This window comes from Talpa europaea, assembly GCF_964194135.1.
Source record: "Talpa europaea genome assembly, chromosome: X".
In the NCBI taxonomy this organism is placed as follows: Eukaryota; Metazoa; Chordata; class Mammalia; order Eulipotyphla; family Talpidae; genus Talpa; species Talpa europaea.
In genome coordinates, this window is record NC_140081.1 from 66,311,110 (window position 1) to 66,333,240 (window position 22,131).

At 36.7% G+C, this 22,131-nt stretch overlaps 1 protein-coding gene across 1 annotated transcript in view; it reads right to left on the reverse strand.

The window, feature by feature from the left end:
* The window catches only part of NUP62CL (nucleoporin 62 C-terminal like), a gene marked incomplete at both ends in the record, with an annotated part of 66,721 nt that extends 52,535 nt beyond the window's left edge, over positions 1 to 14,186 (reverse strand). The window contains 5 exon segments of the mRNA XM_084258984.1: positions 12,605 to 12,779; positions 14,040 to 14,065; positions 14,068 to 14,140; positions 14,143 to 14,156; positions 14,159 to 14,186. Coding sequence (XP_084115110.1) covers positions 12,605 to 12,779; positions 14,040 to 14,065; positions 14,068 to 14,140; positions 14,143 to 14,156; positions 14,159 to 14,186 — 316 coding nt within the window.
* Positions 14,187 to 22,131: the final 7,945 nt, after the last annotated feature.

The window sequence follows — 22,131 nt, forward strand, 5'->3', positions numbered from 1 at the left end:
ACAGATGAAACCAAACCAAACCAAACCAAACCAAACCCTAGAAACCTGACTGTGGAATTTAGGCTATCAAATGGGTTGATAGAGGATGGGGAGCAAAGTGTGGAGGGGGCCAAATAGACTATGGTGGAGGATTTGTTTTGGTGGTGGATGTGGTGTGATAACATTATTCTGAAGAGGTATGAACCTATATATCTAGAACACATACAGTGTTATATACCAATGCTACCTTAATAAAAAATAATTTTTATAAATGTGAATTTAATTTCTATGCAAGAAATGATCTATTCTTGGATAAATTATATATTTTATGAATATAAATATTAAGTAACTCTTGATGAGAGTGCTTATAGTAATAAGTGTATATTTAATAAAACGCTAATAATTAATTGCTTTTTAATCTTTTGTTGCTTACATCTATCAGTTGAATAACTCATGGCAATGTATGTCCTAAGTCTCTGCTATCCAAAACATCTAGGGTCCACGGGGATAAAGAGGTTAGGGAGGAGATGCTGGCAAGGAATTTTGAACATTATTACATATCACCCACTATTTGAAATGTGTACAATGGAACCTTCCTGCTTCATTTAAGACAAACACCACATGTATAATACCAAAGGTGGGCCTCCCTGGTGACACAAGGTGTTAAGCATCAGCACTATGAAGCTATCAGCAGCCACTGCAGCATGAGTTCAATCCTCGGCCAGAGAGGTGACCCACATGGTGCAGCAGACCTCTTCTGACTTGCCCGCTGTATTTCAGTAGATCTGCTTGTTCTGCTCCCCACTCTGTCTCTGGTGAATCCTCTCACCACCATCCTCGCACGTCTGGCCTGTACCCCAGTTCTTGTATGCATAAATAAATAAATCTTTAACAAAATTTAAAAAATACCAAAGTTATTTTTATATTTATCACTCATTACCTACTGATGAGGTTCAATATTTTTTTAATTAATTTATTTATTTATACAAGCACTGGGTACAGTCAGAAGCGCGGGAGGGTGAGAGAATTCACCAGAACCAGAGGGGAGAGCAGAGCAGGCAGAGTGACGAAGTACACTGCTGAGGGGAGCAGCAGGCGTCAGAGGAGGTCTGCGTGCCATGTGGGACACTCGCCCGGTGGCCGGGGATTGAACCAGCACTGCAGAGGCTGCAGGCAGCTTCGCAACTCAGCGCTTAACCGCTGCGCCACCGGGAAAGCCCGAGGTTCAATTTTTATTATGGGTTTAATGGTTACTTTAATTTCTTCATTTGAATTTTCCAATTCACGTCATCAGCCCATTTTCTCACTATTGTCTTACTGATTTTAACTAAAAATGTACATCAAGTCTGTTTAGACATATATTGCAAAAATCTCCTAGCTCCAGTTTGTAATTTTTTTTGTTTTCATTTTTTATGTAGTCAAATCTTTCCATCATTTTTACTCCTTTATGATTTATACAATTATTTCATGTTTTAAAAAGTGTTCCCTTTTAAAAAAATAAAGTTATTCAATATTATTTTGTAGGAGAAAAATCACAAACTATAAAAACTCTGAGAACAATTTGTGGGAAGAAATAAACTAGTAACACATTCTGTTAAGGACACTGTGAATAAATAGGCAGATTCAGAGAGTAAATAGGGAGTGTAAATTGGTATAACCTCTATATAAACAAGTGGCCAATATTTTAAAATTACAAATGTTTTCATATTACAACTGCATATATCTTTTGAACCAGAGATAATTCTGGAATTTAATCTACAAAGTTGTACTTGTATACCTACAAAGCCACATTTATAATGATATCCATTGCATCACTATTTGTATTGGCCAAATGAAGAAACAACCCAAATACCCATCAGCAAGGGACTAGATAAATTATAGGCTACACAAATCATGGAGTACTATGATGCTATAATAATTACTAAGAAAGCTCTCTACACACTGATATGAAACTTAGTATAAAGCTTATAAATTTAAAAATCAAGGTAAAAAATAGTGTACAGTATGTTATCCTTTAGATAAAAAATAAGGCAGAGTACTTATATATGTGTGTATAAATATATAATTTGCTAGCAAATCCATGAAGAAATGCTGGAAGATATATACAATTACAGTTAGCTGAATGACAGAAGCAGGAGGGTAGGGGTAATATAGGGTAGATGGAAGTCAGTTTACCTGCTTGTACTATAGTCTTATTTTTTAAACATTTGTCTGACTATTCTATATATTTTAAACTATATATAAATAAATGCCCTCTCCAAAGAAATATGTATATATTTTCTTATTCATCTATGCTTTTAAAGTTTATGGTTTCATAAAATACATAGAAGGAAATATAGGCGACACATTACATGATATGCACATCAAAGACATCTTTACAAACACATCACCCAAAGCAGTGATAGTGAAGGCAAAGATAAACAGCTGGGACTACATCAAATTAAAGAGCTTCTGCACAGCAAAAGAGACAATAACAAAAACAAAGAGAAACCCCACCAACTGGGAGAACATTTTTGCACCCAACACTAATGATAAAGGACTGATCACAAAAATCTGCAAAGAGCTGCTGAGACTCAACAAAAACAAAGAAAATAATCCAGTCCAAAAATGGGCAGAAGAGCTAAAAAGAAACTTCTCCAAAGAGGAAATGCAAATGGCCAACAGACATATGAAAAAATGTTCAACATCACTTGTAATCAGGGAAATGCAAATCAAAACTACAATGAGATACCATCTTACACCAGTGAGAATGGCACATATTAAAAAAAACTAGCAACAACAAATGTTGGCGAGGGTGTGGAGAAAAAGGAACTCTCCTGCACTGTTGGTGGGAGTGCTAACTGGTCCAACCACTATGGAGAGTTGTATGGAGATTTCTTGACCTACTAAACATAGAGCTTCCATATGATCCAGCAATTCCACTCCTAGGTATTTACTCAAAGGACACAGAAACATCAATTCCAAAGAGCACCTGCACCCCTATGTTTATAGCAGCACTATTTACAATAGCTAAGCTTTGGAAACAGCCCAAATGCCCAAAAATAGATGACTGGATCAAGAAGATGTGGTACATATACACCATGGAATATTACTCAGCATTCACAAAAGATAAACACATGCAATTTGCAGCAACATGGATGGAGCTGGAAGGGATCATGCTCAGCGAAATAAGTCAGAAAGAAAAAGAAAAATACCAGATGGTCTCACTCATAGCAGGAATCTAGAAAACTTAAATAAGGGACCAGGAAAAAGAATAACTATAAGAAAGTAAAAATCAAAATCAACAAGCAACTATGAACCAGAGACACTCTATGGGGGGTGGGGGCGGGGAAAGGAGGGATTGAGTTCAAAATAAGGGGGTTGCAATTGTATGGGGAATATAAAAATAAAATTAAAATTAAAAAATAAAATAAAAATATAAATCAGAAAAAAAATTTTAAAAAGTTTATGGTTTCCTTTTCTACCTTTAATTCACCTAGTATTTCTTTTGGTTAATCTTTTTAAACAAAATTAATCTTTAGCCCCAAATAATCCAGTTAGCCAGCTATTGCCAATTTATTTATCCTCCATTCCCTCTCTCCCCACAGATGTGAAATATCTTCATAAGCCTAGGTTTGTTTCTGTACTTTAACATTTTCTGAGTTTTTTCTACCGCTATTCTAGAAGAGATTTTCAAATATTATAGAGCCAGAATTCATTTATTTCTATATTATATAATATTTTAAACTTACAGAAAGAGAACAAACTTCTAATACATTTTCATTTAAGTACTCCATCATAACTTTCCTTTAAAAAAAAAAAAAGAGGGCCTCCCTGGTGGCGCAGGCGGTTGAGCACCCCACTGTGAAGCTGTCCGCAGCCTCTGCAGCGTGGGCTCGATCCCGACCAGCCGGCGAGGGTCCCACATGGCGTGGCAGACCTCTCCTGCCACCCGCTGCTCCCCTCAGCAGTGTACTTCGGTCCTTCTGCCTGCTCTGCTCCCCGCTCTGGCTCTGGTGAATTCTCTCACCCTCCCGCACTTCTGACTGTACCCAGTGCTTGTATAAATAAATAAATAAATCTTTAAAAAAAATAAAGTTTAGAATCTTATGAAGTCCTTTCTTTCCCCAAAGAGTCTCACTGTGGTTTTATAAGAATTACATTAAATGTGTGAATTAATTTAGAGATAAATGAAATTCTTATACTATTCAGTCTGTACATTCAATGAGTCTCTTCATTTATTCAAGTCTTCTTTTATATTCCTCAGTAAAATTTGGTGGTTATCTTCATATAGCTCATGCACATTTTTAATTTTTTTTCTTAGGCATTTCACACTTTTGGTTGAAATTGTTAATGGGACCTTTCTCTGGTACATTTCCCAACTACTCCTGCCTAAACACGGGAAAATTATTGATTTTTGTATTATTTATTTTGTAACTGGCCATATTACTGAAACTTTTTCACTAGTGTTAATTAAATTTGCACTTGATTTATGCCCATATTTTAAAATCTTCATCATGTGTCGCAGGCACTGGCACAATTTCAGGAGCCTGACCTTAAATCACCCAAAGTAACTACGGAAAAAAATACCATTTAATATGAGTTGCTTTTAAGTTAAAGGAGTCATACTATTAAATAATAAAGGGCAAAAGTACAGTCTTATTTTCTTAATCATAGAACTAAAGCAGGATTTTTCAACATAGACCTACTGACATTTTGGACCAGATAATTCTTTTTAGTGGAGGATTGTCCCATGCAGAGATACAATAAGAAATATATATTTGGCCTTTGTGCCCCCTTCCTGGACAGAGATCTTAAAACTCTTGTAATTTCCTAAGTGATAAAAGTGATAGGAACATCTTTTGGGTTTGGGTTCCAGCTCCAGAAATAGTTCCAAGAGCATCAAAGATGAAAGGAGTCTTCTGTTACTCATAATAAGCCCCTTTGAACCACACCTGATTTATGTTAATAAGGTCATCTTTGGAAAGCCCCTAAAGACTAGGGACTGGTGACCAGCAGAACCGCCAAGTGATTATAGAAGGTTTGAATTTTCAATCCCACTCTCTGATCTCCTAGGAGGGAAGACAGGCTGGAGATTAAATTAATCACCAGAGGCCAGTGATTTAATTAATCATGTCTACATAATGGAACCATCATCAAAATTTACGATGAAGGGGTATGTAGAGCTGCTCAGTTGGTAAATACATGGAGGCGCTGGGAAAATGTAGAGGACATAGGAAGATCTGGGTCCCTCCCCCACACTTTGCTCTATGCATCTCTTGTTTTTGTTATTCCTAAGTTGTACCATTTATATTTAAACAGTACATTAAGTATTTTCCAGAGTTCTGTGAACCCTTCTAACAAAACTATTCTTGCAAATTCTAGCAAATCCAAGGTGGGGTTCATGTGAACCCCTGATTCATAGTAAGTTGATTAGAGGTACAGGTCACAATCCAGGACTAAAGATTAGTGTCTACAGTGGGGGACAATTTTCAGGGGCAGAGCCCTTATCTTAGTGGGGTCTGTGCTAACTCTGGGTATTGAGCATTATAACTGAATTGTAGGACACTCAGTTGGTGTCTGGAGAGTTGGAGCATTGGTTGGTTTGGGCAGGGGGAACCCACATTTGGTGTCAGAGGTGTTGTGTATAGAAGCTACACACTTTCTGGATCTACACTACAAGACATTTTAGCGGCCAGTAGCACCACCCTGACTGACAACTAAAAAGTCTCCAGATATTGCCAAATATCCCCTGGAAAAGGGGCTTAAATCACTACCAGTTGAGAATCACTGAACTAGAGGAAGGTACAATATCATAATTTCCTTCATCTAGCACTATACCAAAATTAGTCTTTATTCTTTCATGTTTAAGACTATGAGAAATAACATAGAATATTACACAGACACAAGAAAGAAATACAGTCATTTTCAACAAAGCGGAGGGGAATTTGAAAAAATCATATGCAGCAAAACAAGTGAGAACATGAAAACAAATATTGGACAGTCATATAACAGACAATATAACATAAAACACTTTCAAAAACTAGTAGACAGCAACAAAAATCCTGAGGGTTCTGAGGTTAACAGGGATCAGGGAAAGAAAGGGACAAAGGAACAAAAGCAATGATGATGGGGGGAAAGTTTGAGAAAAGATTATACTGAGCTGTAATATCCAGCAACATGTTCGTTTTATGTAAGAGAAAGGTGAGGCAGACATATATTAAATAAATGGCGTAAAATCACATAGCTAGTAAGTGGCAGAGATAATATTGGAATCAAGTTATCAGGGGCCAGCAATCACTCTACCTATATAAACCAACTGTACTTAAAAGCAGCAAACAGACAAATAAATAAGGTGATGCAGCTACGACCAGACAAGCTGCCAGAAGCAAGGCAAGGAGAAATTCTCTGACTCTCTGCTCCTTCCACGCTCCATTTTTTCCACTATTCCCTTCCATTGGCCAATACTACCTGGAAACTGCAAGTTGTCAGCAGGGAAGCTTGGGATATATAGCTCTCTCACAAAGAGCAGCTCAGGGGCAGGGTAAGATATGGAGCTGAGAAGAAACTAACAGAATGCTGGCATACACATACTCTCCTTTTCTGAACATTAGTTTTCTCATTTACAAAATGGACCTGTGAGAGTCATTTTGAAGATGAAGGAATATAATCCTTGTGAAGTATTTAATGTAATGTAAATTCTCTACCTTATGTTAAGAGCACAGAAATACTACTTATTGAGTCAGGGGATGTTGATTTAGTCTCTTGTGTAAACAATGACCCTGACCAATCAGAAAGTTATGGCCAAATAGAATTAGTCTCAGGACACACACACACACACACACACACACACACACACACACGAAAATGCCAAATATTTTAATTAAAAAAAGTGATAGAAAAAAGTGATTTATTTTAAAAGAAGGGGAAGGTGGCCTTATATTACATGATAGCAAGGCATGCCACAGTAGCTAAAATGATGACACTAGAACAGAAAGGATAGATCAATAGAACAAAATAAGAAGTCGACAAGCTGAGCTAAGTATATATAATAATTGGTGGTATGAGAAAAGCAGCACCTCAAATCAATAGGGAAGAGATAGCAACTTAATGAAACACAATGGTTTAACTCACTAATCATTGAGGGGGAAAAAGAATTCTAAAAATATAAACCATAAAAGAAAAGAGCAAATAAAGAATCTTGAGATGGAAATACTTATAGAAATAAGAGAAACTCAGAAAAATGAAAGATATACAATATAAAAATTAAAACCTTAAGGGCTTACATTTCCAGGAAAATTTGAGTACATTTGCAATATTTTCCCCTATATTTCTCACTCAATATAACTAAAACCCTTTGGTGTTGTGTAAAAAACAAACATAAAAAGACCCTAAAAGATGGAGAGAAGAAGGCGATCCCTAGACAACTAGGGATATTGACACTTGAGGAATGGTGTAATATGAGTTCTATAGGTTTTCTTTCTGTCATGTATTTCCCAGACTTGAAACACCAATGGGTATACTTAATAAAACCAAGTTCCAACAAAAACCTATTCTCTAGACAAAAGACAAGGAAAAGAGCAGACTAGAAAGACAGAAAACTTTTAGACAATAACCACTTTAATACAACTAAACACCACGGAAAAAAACTGTTGGTCCCACTCCCCACCTACATCAGCAAACACTGGAAAAGAAGCCTAGACTTCCATCTACCCTTGTGAGGCTACACTGAGGTGTCCAAACACCCCAGGGGCAAGGGTGGTGTCAGAGAAGGTTATGTAGGGAGCCAGATTTTTCATCCCTGTCCTCACAGCGCCAGTAGAAATCAAATCAGCAGCAGGAATGTTTACCCCTGTCCAGCAGGAACCAGGAAACCCTCGCCTCGGATAGCAATGGAACCCAAGTGGGGAAAATGAAGTTCTACTCCCATCCTGCAGTAATGAGGCAGCACCTTTTCCCCTGCCAGCAGTGTCAAATAATGGTAGCTAAAGCAAAGGGTTAAATCAGATTCAGAGTCTCATAAAATAATATGATAATGTGCAGATTTCAATAAGAAAAATCACATGTCCTACCAAGAACCAGGAAAATCTCAAATGGAATGAAAATAAAAATACCGAAAAGACAGAAACATTAGAATTAGCTGACAAAATATTTTTTAAAAACGTAAGACAACAGGGCCTCCCCTGGTGGCGCAGGCAGTTGAATGTCACGCTGTGAAGCTGTCCACAGCCTCTGCAGAACTGGTTCGATCCCTGCCGGCCAGCGAGGGTCCCACATGGCACAGCAGACCTCTCCTGTCGCGCCCACTGCTCCCCTCAGCGGTGTATTTTGTCAGTCTGCCTGTTCTGTTCCCCGCTCTGTCTCTGGTGAATCCTCTCACCCTCCCGCACATCTGGCCTGTACCCTGGTTCTTGTGTAAAATAAATAAAACTTTAAAAAAAGGTAAGACAACAGCACTTCATTAATAAAAAAAGAATTATCTGACAAGGATTTTATTTTTTTAAAGATTTATTTATTTATGCATACAAGAACTGGGGTACAGGTCAGAGGTGTGGGGGGGTGAGAGAATTCACCAGAGACAGTGTGGGGAACAGAACAGGCAGATCCACTGAAATACACTGCTGAGGGGAGCAGTAGGTGAATCAGGAGAGGTCTGCTGCGCCATGTGGGCAGCTCCCTGGTGGGGGATCGAACTCTTGCAGTGGCTGCGGATAGCTTCATAGGTTGCATCTTTAACCCCTTGCACCACCAGGGAGGCCCCTGACAAGGATTTTAAAGCAACCATGATAAAAATGAACCAACAAATAATGACAAAACACTTTGAAACACTTGGAAAAAAAATCCTTACCCCCCCCCAAAAAAAAAACACCTCAGCAATGAAATGAAATGGAAAATATAAAAAGAACCAAATGGAAATTTAAGAACTGAAAAATACAATAATCAAATACAAAGCTAAATGGAAGGACTCAGCAGCAGTAAAATGGAGGGTACAGAGACAAGATGAATGAAATGGAACAAAAAACCCTCAAAAATAGGAATAGAAAGTGACTCTCAACTTAATGAGGAGCATCTACAAAAAAACTACAGCTAACATCATATTTAATGATAAGAAACTAGATGTTTCTCCCCATATTTTCTTGGAAAAAAGTAGAAATGCCTGTTGTCATCACTCTTATACAAATTAGTATTGGAACTTCTAGCTAAGACATTAAGAAAAAAAAAAAGACAACTCTACTAGAAAGAAAGAAATGAGCTTTTATTTTCCATTTTCTTTGTTTCTCGCTAGTTGCCGTGCTGACCATGCACAGTCCAGTATGCCTGGTAACCAGCCCTTGCAAAACTGAGGAAATCAAGGTCTTTCCGCTTACAGGCTGGCAAAATGATGCCAAATCCGTCAAGATATATAAAAACAAACAAACAAACAAGGATAACATGAAGTTTAAAGACCAATGCAGCAGATACCTTGGCCATCACATACAAAGAGATGGCAGATAAACTGAAACAGCCCCTGCCCCCAGGTCTGGCAGTAAAGGAGCTGAAATTAACTAGGTATGCTGAATTGAACTGTTAAAAACTTTTTTAATTTAAAAAGAAAATAAACGGTCCCTATTTGAAGATAACATGATTGTCTACATAGAAAATCTTTAGAAATTTACAAAAACCAACCTACTTAAATAAGCAAATTCAGCAACAGACTATAAGATACAGACATAGGGCCTCCACGGTGGCGCAGCGGTTGAGCGCTGGGTTGCAAAGCTGCCTGCAGCCTCCATGCCGCCGGTTCGATCCCAGGCTGCTCCAGGCCATCGGAGGAGGGTCCCACATGGCGCGCAGACCTCTCCTGCCGCCCTCTGCTCCCCTCAGCAGTGTATTTTGTCACTCTGCCTGTTCCCTTCCCCACTCTGGCTCTGGTGAATTCTCTCACCCTCCCGCGCTTCTGACTGTACCCAGTGTTTGTATGAATAACTAAATAAATCTTTAAAAAAAAAGATACAGACATAAAATCAATTATATTTCCATAATATGGTCAACAAATGAATGTCATTGTACCACTTATAATCACTTTTTAGTAAAAGACGTAGGTGTAAATTTAACAATAGGAAAAGCTCTCATTTGAACAGCATTTCTATCTTTTGTAAAACTGTATTATCCATTGACATTTCCCAAATCCTATGTAAAAAGGACCCATACATAAAATACATTGCTATTTTGGATATTTTTATTTTCTAGCTAACAAAGACCTAGACAGGGTATACAGATAACAAACACAGGAAAAGATACTAAACTTCATTAATCCTTAGGAAAACATAAATAAAAACCACAATATATTTCTATTTGCAAGAATGATTAAAATGAAAAATAGTAATACCAAATGATAGCAAAAAACTGCACAACGCAAACATTACTAGTGGGTATAAAAAATGGTATAGCCATTCTTGCAAAACAGTTTGGTAATTTTTCATAAGACCCAGCAATTGTACTCCTGGGCATTATCCTGGAGAAATGAAGACTTATGCTCATGTACACATTATGTAGGCAAATGTGAGGAACAGCTTTGCAGCTTTATTTGTAATAGCCAAAAGGAAAAGCAATACATATATATAACCAGGGGTAGATAGTTACACAAACTATGGTAAATCCATGCCATGAAATAACATAAAACAGTAAAACAACTGAGATACCAATTTGAATGATTACAAAGTATGTGGAGTAAAAAAAGTCATTCCCCAAAGATTATATAACAAATGATTCAAATGACAAATGATAGTCAGGGAGGAACAGATTAATGGTTATCAAGGTTAAAAAGGGGGTAGCAGCAGAAGGGAATAGGGTGTTGCTCTGAAAGGGCAAAATGAGGGATTCTTGTGATGGCAGAGCCATTCTACATCTTGACTAACCATATCAGTATCAGCATCTTGGTTGTGTTTTGTACTATAGTTATGCAAGATGTCATCACTGGGGAAAAACAGGGAGAGGGTATGTGGAATCTCTGTATTTCTTACAGCTGCCTGGGAATCTACAATTATGTCAAAATTAAAAGCTTAGTTTTAAAAAATTATTGCAATAACTATAAAATTCTAAGAAAAATAGTGCAAATTGGGGAAATACTTTTTATACGATATCAAAGGCTTAAGATACTGCAATTGCATAGCAAAGAGAAAAAATAAGCAGCATGTTATAAAACTGAACAGAAAGCACCAAGTTTATCCGCTTCCCCTCACATACACACATATAATTAGTCAATAAATAATCTGATAAGTAGTCAGCCTTACTAGTAATTAAGGAAATGTAAATGAAGATGATGCTGATATATTTTCACTGTTAAACTACCAAAGCTTAAGAAACAAACACACAAAAAGGGTAATAAAAATATACAACATTGCCGGGAAACATACATTTTCATAAAAACAATAATGACAGCTCACATCTATTGAGTGCATATTACCTGTCAGGCAACTTTCTAAGCATTTTACCTACATTAACTTATCTAATCCTCACAACCACCCTCTGAGGTAAATATTGGAACACTTACAGATAAGCAAACCAAGCACTGGAAGGTTAAAGTAACTGGCCAAGTCAAAGAACTAGTAAATAGTAGAGCCAATACTGAACATTTATTTTTTAGGTTTTTTTTAAATAAGAGATATATATTATTTGTAACATAAAAATTCATTTTCACACAACTAAGCGATGCCCCCCTAAGGTAGTGCACAAATATTGTAGCACCATACTTACCTCAATGCTCCACCTCATTTCTTTATGTACCACAGTGCCATGCACCAACCAAGAAAGTTGACATTATCACTATTAAAAATTATGAACAAGCTATTTCTGTGTTCTCTATAATTAAAAAAAATAATTTTCTTTTTTGGTTGTTTCCTAAATCTCTGAAATCATTCTTTGACTTGAATACAAATATCTAAGTTAATGAAACATACCATAAAGTGTATTAATATCTTAATTTCCCAATTTCTAAAATACCTGAGGCATTGACAATAAACCCAAACATATGTGAATAATATGAATAATAAACCAGAACTCTTTATTAATGCACATTTTGGTTTAGCAAAATTCTAAATGTCTTCTAATTAATGTTCAATATAGGTTAAGTGTATGTTATTGAAGCCTAATAACTTGGAAACTGGTAAACCATATATATGTCTCTACTAGCCAAAATACTCCATCATTTCCAGTGGTGCCATACAACTGACTTATAATTGCATTATTATTTTAATATTCTCTAAAATGTGATACCTATTCCAAAGATAGTCTATCTTATTCTATCTCCTGATAGATTTCATTTTGGAAGCTTTATTTTAAAAAAGGAAAACAGAACACATCAACAAATTGTGAACAAGAATATACTTGCTGAACACAAGCACTAAACAACTGAAGAAAACATTTCAGTGTAACTCTATTACTGCTAAATGCCAATTTGTCTAGGCTACTGGTTCTCAGATGATTATAACTTTTCCAAAAACAAACATTCCTCTAAAGCTAGAAGGAGCAGTCTGGATTTAATTTCTATCACACAAGGGAAGTGAGTCACATTTGGGTTTGGGTTAATCAAATATGAATCTTAAAATCAGTCTTTGAATACTGTGATTCTCCATTAGAGAGCAGAGTTCAAACCTTACTCACAGACTCTCTGCCAAGGTTGAAGGCAGCAATTGGTGAGTAGCAATTCCTCCACTAGATGCCTGAGTAGCAGCAGTAAAAAGTAATCCTGCAAATGCCAGTGGTTCAGTTACATTCCCATGGAGACAATATTTAAAACTGGTGTTACCAGTCTGAGGTGCACTTCCATTAATGCACTTCCACTAATGAAAAAGAACCCTGTGGCAGTTGGAGACTGCTTAACAGAGGTGGTAACAGACCCAGCAAAAGGAGTGGAATGCTACCACCTGGTGTGAGGGGGGCACTGCTTGTTAACAGCAATAGTAAGGGAGCTGGTACCCAGCCCAAATGCCCCTGAAATCACTCCAGGTTGTGTGAAAGCAGTGTTGCCCAAGTTTGATTTTGGTATATTTACTCAAAAATAGAAAAAGGAAAAAAATAAATGTGATAGTTCTCTGATACTAAATGACAGCTAGATAACACAGTTCCAGTCAAATTGTTTTAAATGTGAACATTTATAAGATTTTGTTCTTTTTCCTCTCAATATAGAAGGAAAGATAATATAGGACTGCATGTACAGAGCTCCTTATTTGCTTATCCACAGGAAAATGTCTGCCTAATTTGATCTACTTTAAGAGTACAAAAAGTTTTCAAATATTTTGATGGGGGAACCGGTATTTCAGAAAATTTTATTTTCAGTGGAGACAGCAGAACTTACATTTCCTCTTTCTATCAGGCTGGCAGACTTTACTAAACAATGAGAGTTTTTGTTTTAAACCCTGACTCTCAAAGTCACCCAAGAGGTATCTCTTTAATAGAATTTCTAGAAATTTTTAAATATATTTCATGGCACACCCACTAAAAAGTATTTCATACTTTAAGGTGGCCCCGCCTACCTAAGAGGGACTATTTAGTACTCAATTACAAGTTATTAGGTAACAGAATAGGGAAGCTTTCCAGAGGGAATACCCCACCTTTTATCAGGTTATCAGATGTTACTGAAAGAAATAGTTGTATCGAATTGGATTTAAATAGAAAGGCACTGAAAGAGTGCTTTTTTAAAAAAATTCTGAGATGTGATAGGGAAATTCAAGATTACAATTATCAATTGATAAAGATCTCTGCAGAGAGGGATACTTAATAAGCAAGCAGTCTAATTTCAAGATGACATATGACCAAAACTCAGGGAATACTCCTCCTAAGGTTCATATAAAAGGTAGGGAGAGTACTGACAAGAATTCAGTGTGTCTTGCACCTCAAATCAGAGATGGGTTCAATTTATGACACCATCTTGGGAATGAGTAGCATAATTCCAAATAGTTGACTTAGAAATGCCATACTGTCTCTTTACTCTTTTTATACTCTCAATTGAAAGTCTGTCTTCAAGAGACCACCTTTGTGGTCACTAAAAGAATCTTCAGTGTGTGTAGCCAGAGCTGAGAACAGATGAGCCGAAGATGTACTTGTGATGGAGTCCCCAAATTAAACCTCCTGTACCAGGCGTAGAGAAAGCAAACCCTGTAGCTAAAGCAGTGGTTGCTATCTTTACAGAGCCAAAGGTGGTCCGCCACCTGTAGGGGACCAGCTTCTTCAAAATTACACCTACTCATGACACCAAACCCTAAATAAGGGTAAGAGAGGAATGGAAGAAATTTTTTTAGCAATCTCAATGAAACATCTACTTCAAGATGGTGGATGGAAACCATACTAAAATCAATTTCTAGTACTCCAAACTCCTAGAAATATCAGTTAAAAAGCACTTAATGAAAACATATTTTAAAAACACAAAGCAGAGTTTTTTGAAGAAAGATGTCAATTTTACAAGTGACAGACAGGAAGCAAATTCATATCTCTGGGCATAAGTTAAAAGCTACTTAGCCCAAGGGGGTGACTTGAATGAGATAAGTGCCTTATCACTGGAAATATGCTAGATTATGGGTGCAATTTGAGGCCACAGGGTAAGGCCACATAATCCTCAATCAGCAAACACTTAATGAAACTTAAATATGGGCAATATCTATAGGAGAATGGAAAAGGCAATGGAGACATGCAAGAACCCCAAGCTGACACAAAAAATATGCATCAATGGCTCAGAGGAACCCCAATCTGGTACAGAAAATATGCATCAATGGCTCAAAGTCAATTACCTTTGAGGTATAGAAACTTCAAGCTAAGATACTATCATAAAAACTGGCTAGAGACAGAGGGGGCATTTGGTGGTTTGGTGGAGGGTGAGAAGAACATATGCACATATGGAAGAGCAAAAATGTAAATAATACCCCAAAATAAAACTAAAAACTAAAAATTAAAAAAAAAATCTGGCTGGGAATTGATGAAACACATTCAGGGCCCAGGAATATTTTCCTGTGACATCACCCAACAGTGCACTTCCCCTCCTAGGTCACAGAAGTTTAAAAAAAAAAGTGCCCAGATTAACTCATAAACAAAAATTACAAATCATCTTAGCAAAATGAGATAATTCCCATCCAAAAGATTAGCGATAACAAAGCAGTATGAATGACACATTAAAATGTTTAATATGTTCAAAGAGCTTAAGAAAAATAAAATCCATAAAACAAGTGAATATGAAAAAGAACTACGGAGAAATCCAAGAAATGGATTTCAGTATTAGACATAAAAAGGCTCAAGAGATAGCTTTAAATAGTAGACAACTGACGAGGAAAAAAAAATCAGTGAATTGGAAAAAAGAACAGAGATGAAATCTGCTGGAACACAGGGCAGAGAATGGGATGAGAAAGAACAGAGAAGTTAAGAGATAAGAGGAAAAAAAAAGAGAAGCTTCAAAATACATTCAGAAGGAAAAAAAAACAGAGTGGCAGAGACAATGTTCAGAGTTAACAAATGATTTTGTTAGAAGTGGGAAAAAAAGTCCTCATGGTAAAAAAAAAAAAAAAACCATCAAATGCAAACAGGCAACGTTGCCCCTCCCCAATGACCAATACACACACACACACACACACACACACACATCCCTCTTATAGACACCGTGTTGAAAACCTGTAATATTAAGTACATATAAAGGGGAAAATCTGAGATTATAGAGAAAACAACAGATTTACCTAATAAAGTGTAACCACCAAACTGACAACAGGCTCTTTATTAGCAACAATATTAGAAAATGGTGGAATAATATCTTTAAAGTTAAGGGAAAATCACTGTGTACTTAGAATTCTATCCCAGTCAAGATTTATAAAATGAGATATGACTAAAGATCAGTTTTTACACAACAGCTCTGAAAGGCATTTCTAAGAAATCAGTTTCAAAAAATATTTCATCAAAGTAAAAAGCCCTATTATTTTATGCACCAGAAAAAAAAAGGGGGGGAGAGAAAACCCCACCAACCCGTCACAATTCCACCTTATCACTTTTATACATTTTTAAAGAGCTCTTTTCAATGTAGACATAACTTTTAATCAAACATGCATACATTAAGAAAAAATATTCAGAATCCAATTTTCAACTCAAATTTCTTGACGTCTTCTGTGCCACCAGGAGCGCTGTTGATGCAGCATTTTTAAAAGAACTCATAAGAGAACTAAAAGCCTATGTGCTTAAGCCACTTTTGCAAATATATAGACTTCAGTATATCAATAATTAAATCTCACTTACCGTCTCCTCCTTTCTCTCCCCACAACCATTGGTTTCTAGAAGTTACAGGAGATCCCATATTATCCCAGAGATTTTCACCCAAGCCACTCATGCAAGTTTTGATCGAAGACCTTTTGATATTACATGTACATGCAGGAACAATTATCACATCAGAACTGCAGGAACAATTATCACATCAGAACTGCCACCTGGTCAAATAGGATTATAAAACACCATGAAATACTAAGGCTCATTTCAAATTCAGACGTTAAACTGTAAAAAAAAAAAAATAACGAGTAGTACTAGTGACAGGCAATATTTATCTGAATGTGTTAGTGTTAGTTATGACACACTTGTTTTTAAGTCACATACACAAATGTGAGCTCCAAATGTTGATTTCAAGTGTAATAACTCAGTTTATGGATGGTGTGGAAGAAAGGGAGGCATTCTGAGAAGAATAAGAGTACTTGCTAAAATTAATTTTATATTCCCTAGAGTACCATGCTCCTGAGATTTTAACTGTTATGTTGTTCTAAATAACAATATATTATTATGATATATATCACCATACATTCTATATTTACGATATATAATTATAAGATACTATTATAAATGTTGACAGAAAAAATGATCAAGCCATGGTTTTGATATGATGATAGAAATTAACAAAAACAGCGCCTCCCCTGGTGGCGCAGCGGTTGAGCGCTGGGCTGTGGAGCTGCCCACAGCCTCTGCAGCGCCAGTTCAATCCCTGGCCACCAGCGAGGGTCCCACATGACTTGCAGACCTCTCCTGCCGCCCGCTGCTCCCCTCAGCAGTGAATTTCGTCAGTCTGTCCGTTCTGTTCCCCGCTCTGGCTCTGGTGAATTCTCTCACCCTCCCGCGCTTCTGCCTGTACCCAGTGCTTGTGTAAATAAATAATCTTTAAAAAAAAAAGAAATTAACAAAAACACCTTTGGATTTAGGTGCTGTCATCGATGTCATGCTGCAGGCCAAAGGCAAGTCTTGTAGTAGCCATCCAAAGGTGAAATTTTTTCCCTGTGCCCTTTCATTTGTGATTTTTTGAGTCCTTTGGAAATAATTTAAGAAACTTTCTGCTAAATGTAGTGTATGACTTTACGTTTTTTCTACCTTAGAAATTTGAAAAACATATCCCCCCAAAATCACTTTTGTACTAAAAATGCATCTTCGTTGCTAAGAATTTAGAATTAAAGAACTTCTCCCTCCCCTTTCATTTAGATCTTAAATCTTTAACCTCCTTACACGTATTATTTTAATATAAATTATTTATATATATTACATCATTGTTCATGTACAATATTTGCTTTTTCCTCTCACGTATAGTCCTACCACCAATTCACCTGTGCACTATCACCAGTCATTTGTGTTCTTCCCTCGCCTGTTTTGCTCCCTCCCCTGACCCTGCAGAATGTCTCAGATTTACAGCTGTCTGTTTATTTTGGTTTTTTATTTATTGTTACTATTATTTTTTTCCTGATGCCTTATATGGTTTCCCTATATTCCTCCTATAAGTGAAAACATCCCATATTTTTCTTTTTCCTTCTGGCTTATTTCAGAGCATAATCCCTTCTAGTGCCATCTATGCTGCTGTGAATGGCATGATTTTATCTTTTTAATTGCTGAATAGTATTCCATTGTGTATATATACCGCATCTTCTGGATCCAGCCAACTATTTTTGGGCATTTGGGTTGTTTACATATCTTACCAATTTATTTTTTTAAATTCTGTTTTGCTTAACCAGTTTCTGACAAGATATTGAAAAAGTCTCCCTTTATTATTATGGAGTGTCCATTTCTCCTTATAATCCCATTTTTTTGTATTATTTATTTCAAGTCTGTTATTAGGGACATAGGTTCACAGTCCACAGTCTCTTGGTAGATTTCCTTCCATTCATCACTGTGAAATGTCTATTTATCACTAACTTGCCTTAAATCATATTTTGTTTGACAAAATGTTACCTCACCATCTTTCTTTTTGGCTGCTTTCTGCCTAGTTTATCTTTTTCCATCACTGTGTTTTCAACCCAAGTTATATTAAATGTGCTTATTGTAAGTAGCAAAACTGGAAACTTATCCAATTTAAGAGTCTCTTAATGAGTTTATTTATATTTATTTATTTACTTTGCCTAGAAGCGTTTAGGTTTTAATGGCCTTTATGACTTCTAATGCAGGAATTTATGCAGAAATATTGATAAATAAGCATATTTTTTACTCAAAAATTGAAGTGAGCTTATTTTATAGGCAACAATTGGATCTGTAAACAAAGGAATTGAGTAAATGCATTTGGTGGGTTAATAATAATGATAGTAACTAATTTTCTTGTACCATATGCTTTTATAAATGCTTACACTATTAAATAATTGTCCTCTCATTTGAGACACAGAAATATTAATTAACATGCCCAAAGTCACAAGGCTGTTTGGTCAACTGATTTATTTCTTCATATCATTTTGTGTTTTTATTTGCCACGTTATATGTATCTTTTACCTTTTCCCCGCAATTTGGATAGAGGGAATTTTCTTTAGTCCCTTTATTTTTCCCATATTGGAAATTACATATTCTAATTACAGTTGGCCGTGGAACAACATGTGTTTGATACAGGAATTTCCTTGCAAACAAATGATGTAAACTTACAGTGTCAATAAATGCAGAACAGTACTATATTTACATTTATAGTGTTTCATATATTCACAGTATTTTCTCTTCCTCATGATTTTCTTAATATTTTTTTCTTCTAGCTTACTTTATTGTAAGAATACAGTATGTAATACATACTAAATACAAAGTATGTGTTAATTGACTGTTCATGTTAGTGGTAAGGCTTCCCAACAACAGGAGGTTTAATAGTAAAGATTTTGGGGAAGTCAAAAGTTATATGCAGGGCCTCCCCGGAGGCGCAGTGGGTTGAGCACAGCGCTGTGAAGCTATCCGCAGGCTCCGCGGTGCCGGTTCCATTCCTGCCCGCCGGGGAGATTGCCACTTGGCGGGCATGGCAGACCTCTCCTGCCTCGCCCGCTGCTCCCCTCAGCAGTGTCTTCAGTTTGGTCCATCTGCGTGTTCTGCTCCCAGTTCTGACTCTGGTAAATCTTCTCACCCTCCCGCACCTCTGACCTGTATCCCAGTTCTTGTATAAATAAAAATAAATCTTTAAAAGTTATATGCAGATTTTTGACAGGATGGAGGTCAACACCTCTGACTCCTGCAATGCTCAGGGTAAATTTAATTTAATAATTTAATTTAATAATTGAGTTTTTCTTTAATTTTCTTTTTTTAATTTTTATTTTTTTATTATTTAAAATTTATTTTTATATTCCCCTTACAATTACAACCCCCTTATTTTGACCCCAAGCCCTCCTTTCCCCGTCCCCCACCCCCCATAGAGTGTCTCTGGTTCATAGTTGTTTGTTGATTTTGATATTTTCTTTCTTATAGTTATTCTTTTTCCCGGTCCCTTATTTAAGTTTTCTAGATTCCTGCTATGAGTGAGACCATCCAGTATTTTTCTTTCTCTTTCTGGCTTATTTCGCTGAGCATGACCCCTTCCTGCTCCATCCATGTTGCTGCAAATTGCATGTGTTTATCTTTTGTGAATGCTGAGTAATATTCCATGGTGTATATGTACCACATCATCTTGATCCAGTCATCTATTTTTGGGCATTTGGGTTGTTTCCAAAGCTTAGCTATTATAAATAGTGCTGCTATAAACATAAGGGTGCAGGTGCTCTTTGGAATTGATGTTTCTTTTTAATCTACAAGCTTAAATTCACGTTTCTCTTACAAAGTCTTAAGTTAATTAGTATTCCCTATCCATTAAAACAAATAGGACCTGGGCCTCCCCGGTGGCGCAGCGGTTGAGCGCTGGGTTGCGAAGCTGCCCGCAGCCTCTGCAGCACCCATTCCATCCCGGGCTGCTCCCCGGCCACTGGAGGAGGGTCCCACATGGCGCTCAGACCTCTCCTGCCACCCGCTGCTCCCCTCAGCAGTGTACTTAGGTCCTTCTGCCTGCTCTGCTCAGGGCTCTGGCTCTGGTGAATTCTCTCACCCTCCCCCGCTTATGACTGTACCCAGTGCTTGTATAAATAAATAAATAAATAAATCTAAAAAAAAAATAGGACCTTAGCCCACTTTAGCTTCCCTATGCATATCACTGCTTTATTAAAATAATGGAAAACAAGCCTATACTCCCTATACACAGCTACAAGTGAGAATATCTGTCCCATCATTGTTGAGTTCCTCTAGCCAACCTCTATTTCTCTTCTAAGTGATCTCTTCTTATCCACACTGCCTGACTATAGGAGTTTAAAACTGACAAAACTATAGGTTTTTATGTTGAGTCCAGCTTACAATTCTATCTTGGATGCCTTAATACAAGCACTCACGTTCAAAGAAAGAAATACTAGATGGTAAAGGGCTTCTGCAGAGACCCCACTAGGCTCAGAGAAATCATCAGAGTTCACTGAACACCATCCAGGAAATGCAGATGTTTGCTGCCAGACTGTCCCATTTAAATGAGGCTTATGAAATTAACTAAACAACTGGATAGGAAAAAAACAATTCAATGAAATGCTATTGACTATCAGATGAATAGCATCAGAGCCTCAGTTTCCTCACCTCCAAAATTTTGGCAATTCTACTAAGCAAGTAACCAAAATAGTTTTTAAAAATAAGTTTACAAAGGGCTCTCCATATATATTAGCTTGTCTAATTTAATTTAATGTCAAGTGTTATATGAAAGCTTTCATAAATATAATACTGGGGTTCTCCTCGCTGTCAGGGAAGGAAGAGCAAATCAGGGTTATTTATGAAGCATTTTCTTAGCTGGTGTAGAGAGTGAACATAAATTGGATTTCAAAATATAATTTAAAAAAAATTACTACAGCTATCAAATTTATCAGCATGCCAATTATCGTCACTGTGTACCACCTATAGTCAGTTTATTGATCCTAGGAGTGCTCGGGTAGTAGGAAATCTGACCTTGGATCAATACATGATGATAAGTCATTTTGAGACTCACTACTTTACCACTTAAGCTCTTGAAACTCTTACATAAGTGGGGAAGATTAAAAAAAAAAAGCATTTACTGCATCTCAATCTCTTATCTTCCTTAACTACCTTCAACTTTTGATCTCCTTTCTACAGCGGAGGAAATAGGCTCTGAGACACAAAGGATCTTTCCTAAGTCCAACCAATTAGTAAGTGAAGGAAATAGACACAATGCTTCCATTTTATTTGATGAACATATTAATTAGAAATATAAATCCACTGCATCTTGAAAGGCAGAAACAAGATAAATTCAATCTCACGTCCCTATTCTAAGCTCTTTCAGCATACATGTTTAGGGGCTTCTGTCTCACAATGCATAAATGATTTTTGGGGATCTCTCATGCTATTATTTCTCTATATTACTTTAGGAAATTGTTGTCAAGAGATGACTAGCAAAGAAGCTCCGCCATGTAATTAAATTTCTTTCCATCCTTCTTGGAAGCAAACAGGTTCTTCTTCCTTAAAGGCAACATTCTCCCTAAACTACCTAATTACTTGAAACTATCAAGTTCCATGAATTCATATCACCTGAAGAACATCATTACTGAATGATCTGGCCTGAAAATTCACATAATGTGATGAGTCATGTTATAAAGCCATTCCTATAAATAGCAACTTGTGAAAATATATATAGCTCTTTAGCATAACATTATCAAACTAAGGAGAAAGCAGAGAAAGGAAGGGAAAGTGCAAATTCCTTGAAGAAATCCCTTGTTCCAACAAGAAAGCTTTCCACAAATGCAACTAAAAAAGCAGAAAAACCTCAAAAAACAGCAGGGCCCTTATTTGCCACTGACAGTTACAGATGCCAATTGTAGAAGCAGAAACTGAATTACTAATTTTAGTTTTTAATATTTGAATCACCTAAGAGAAATGGATAGG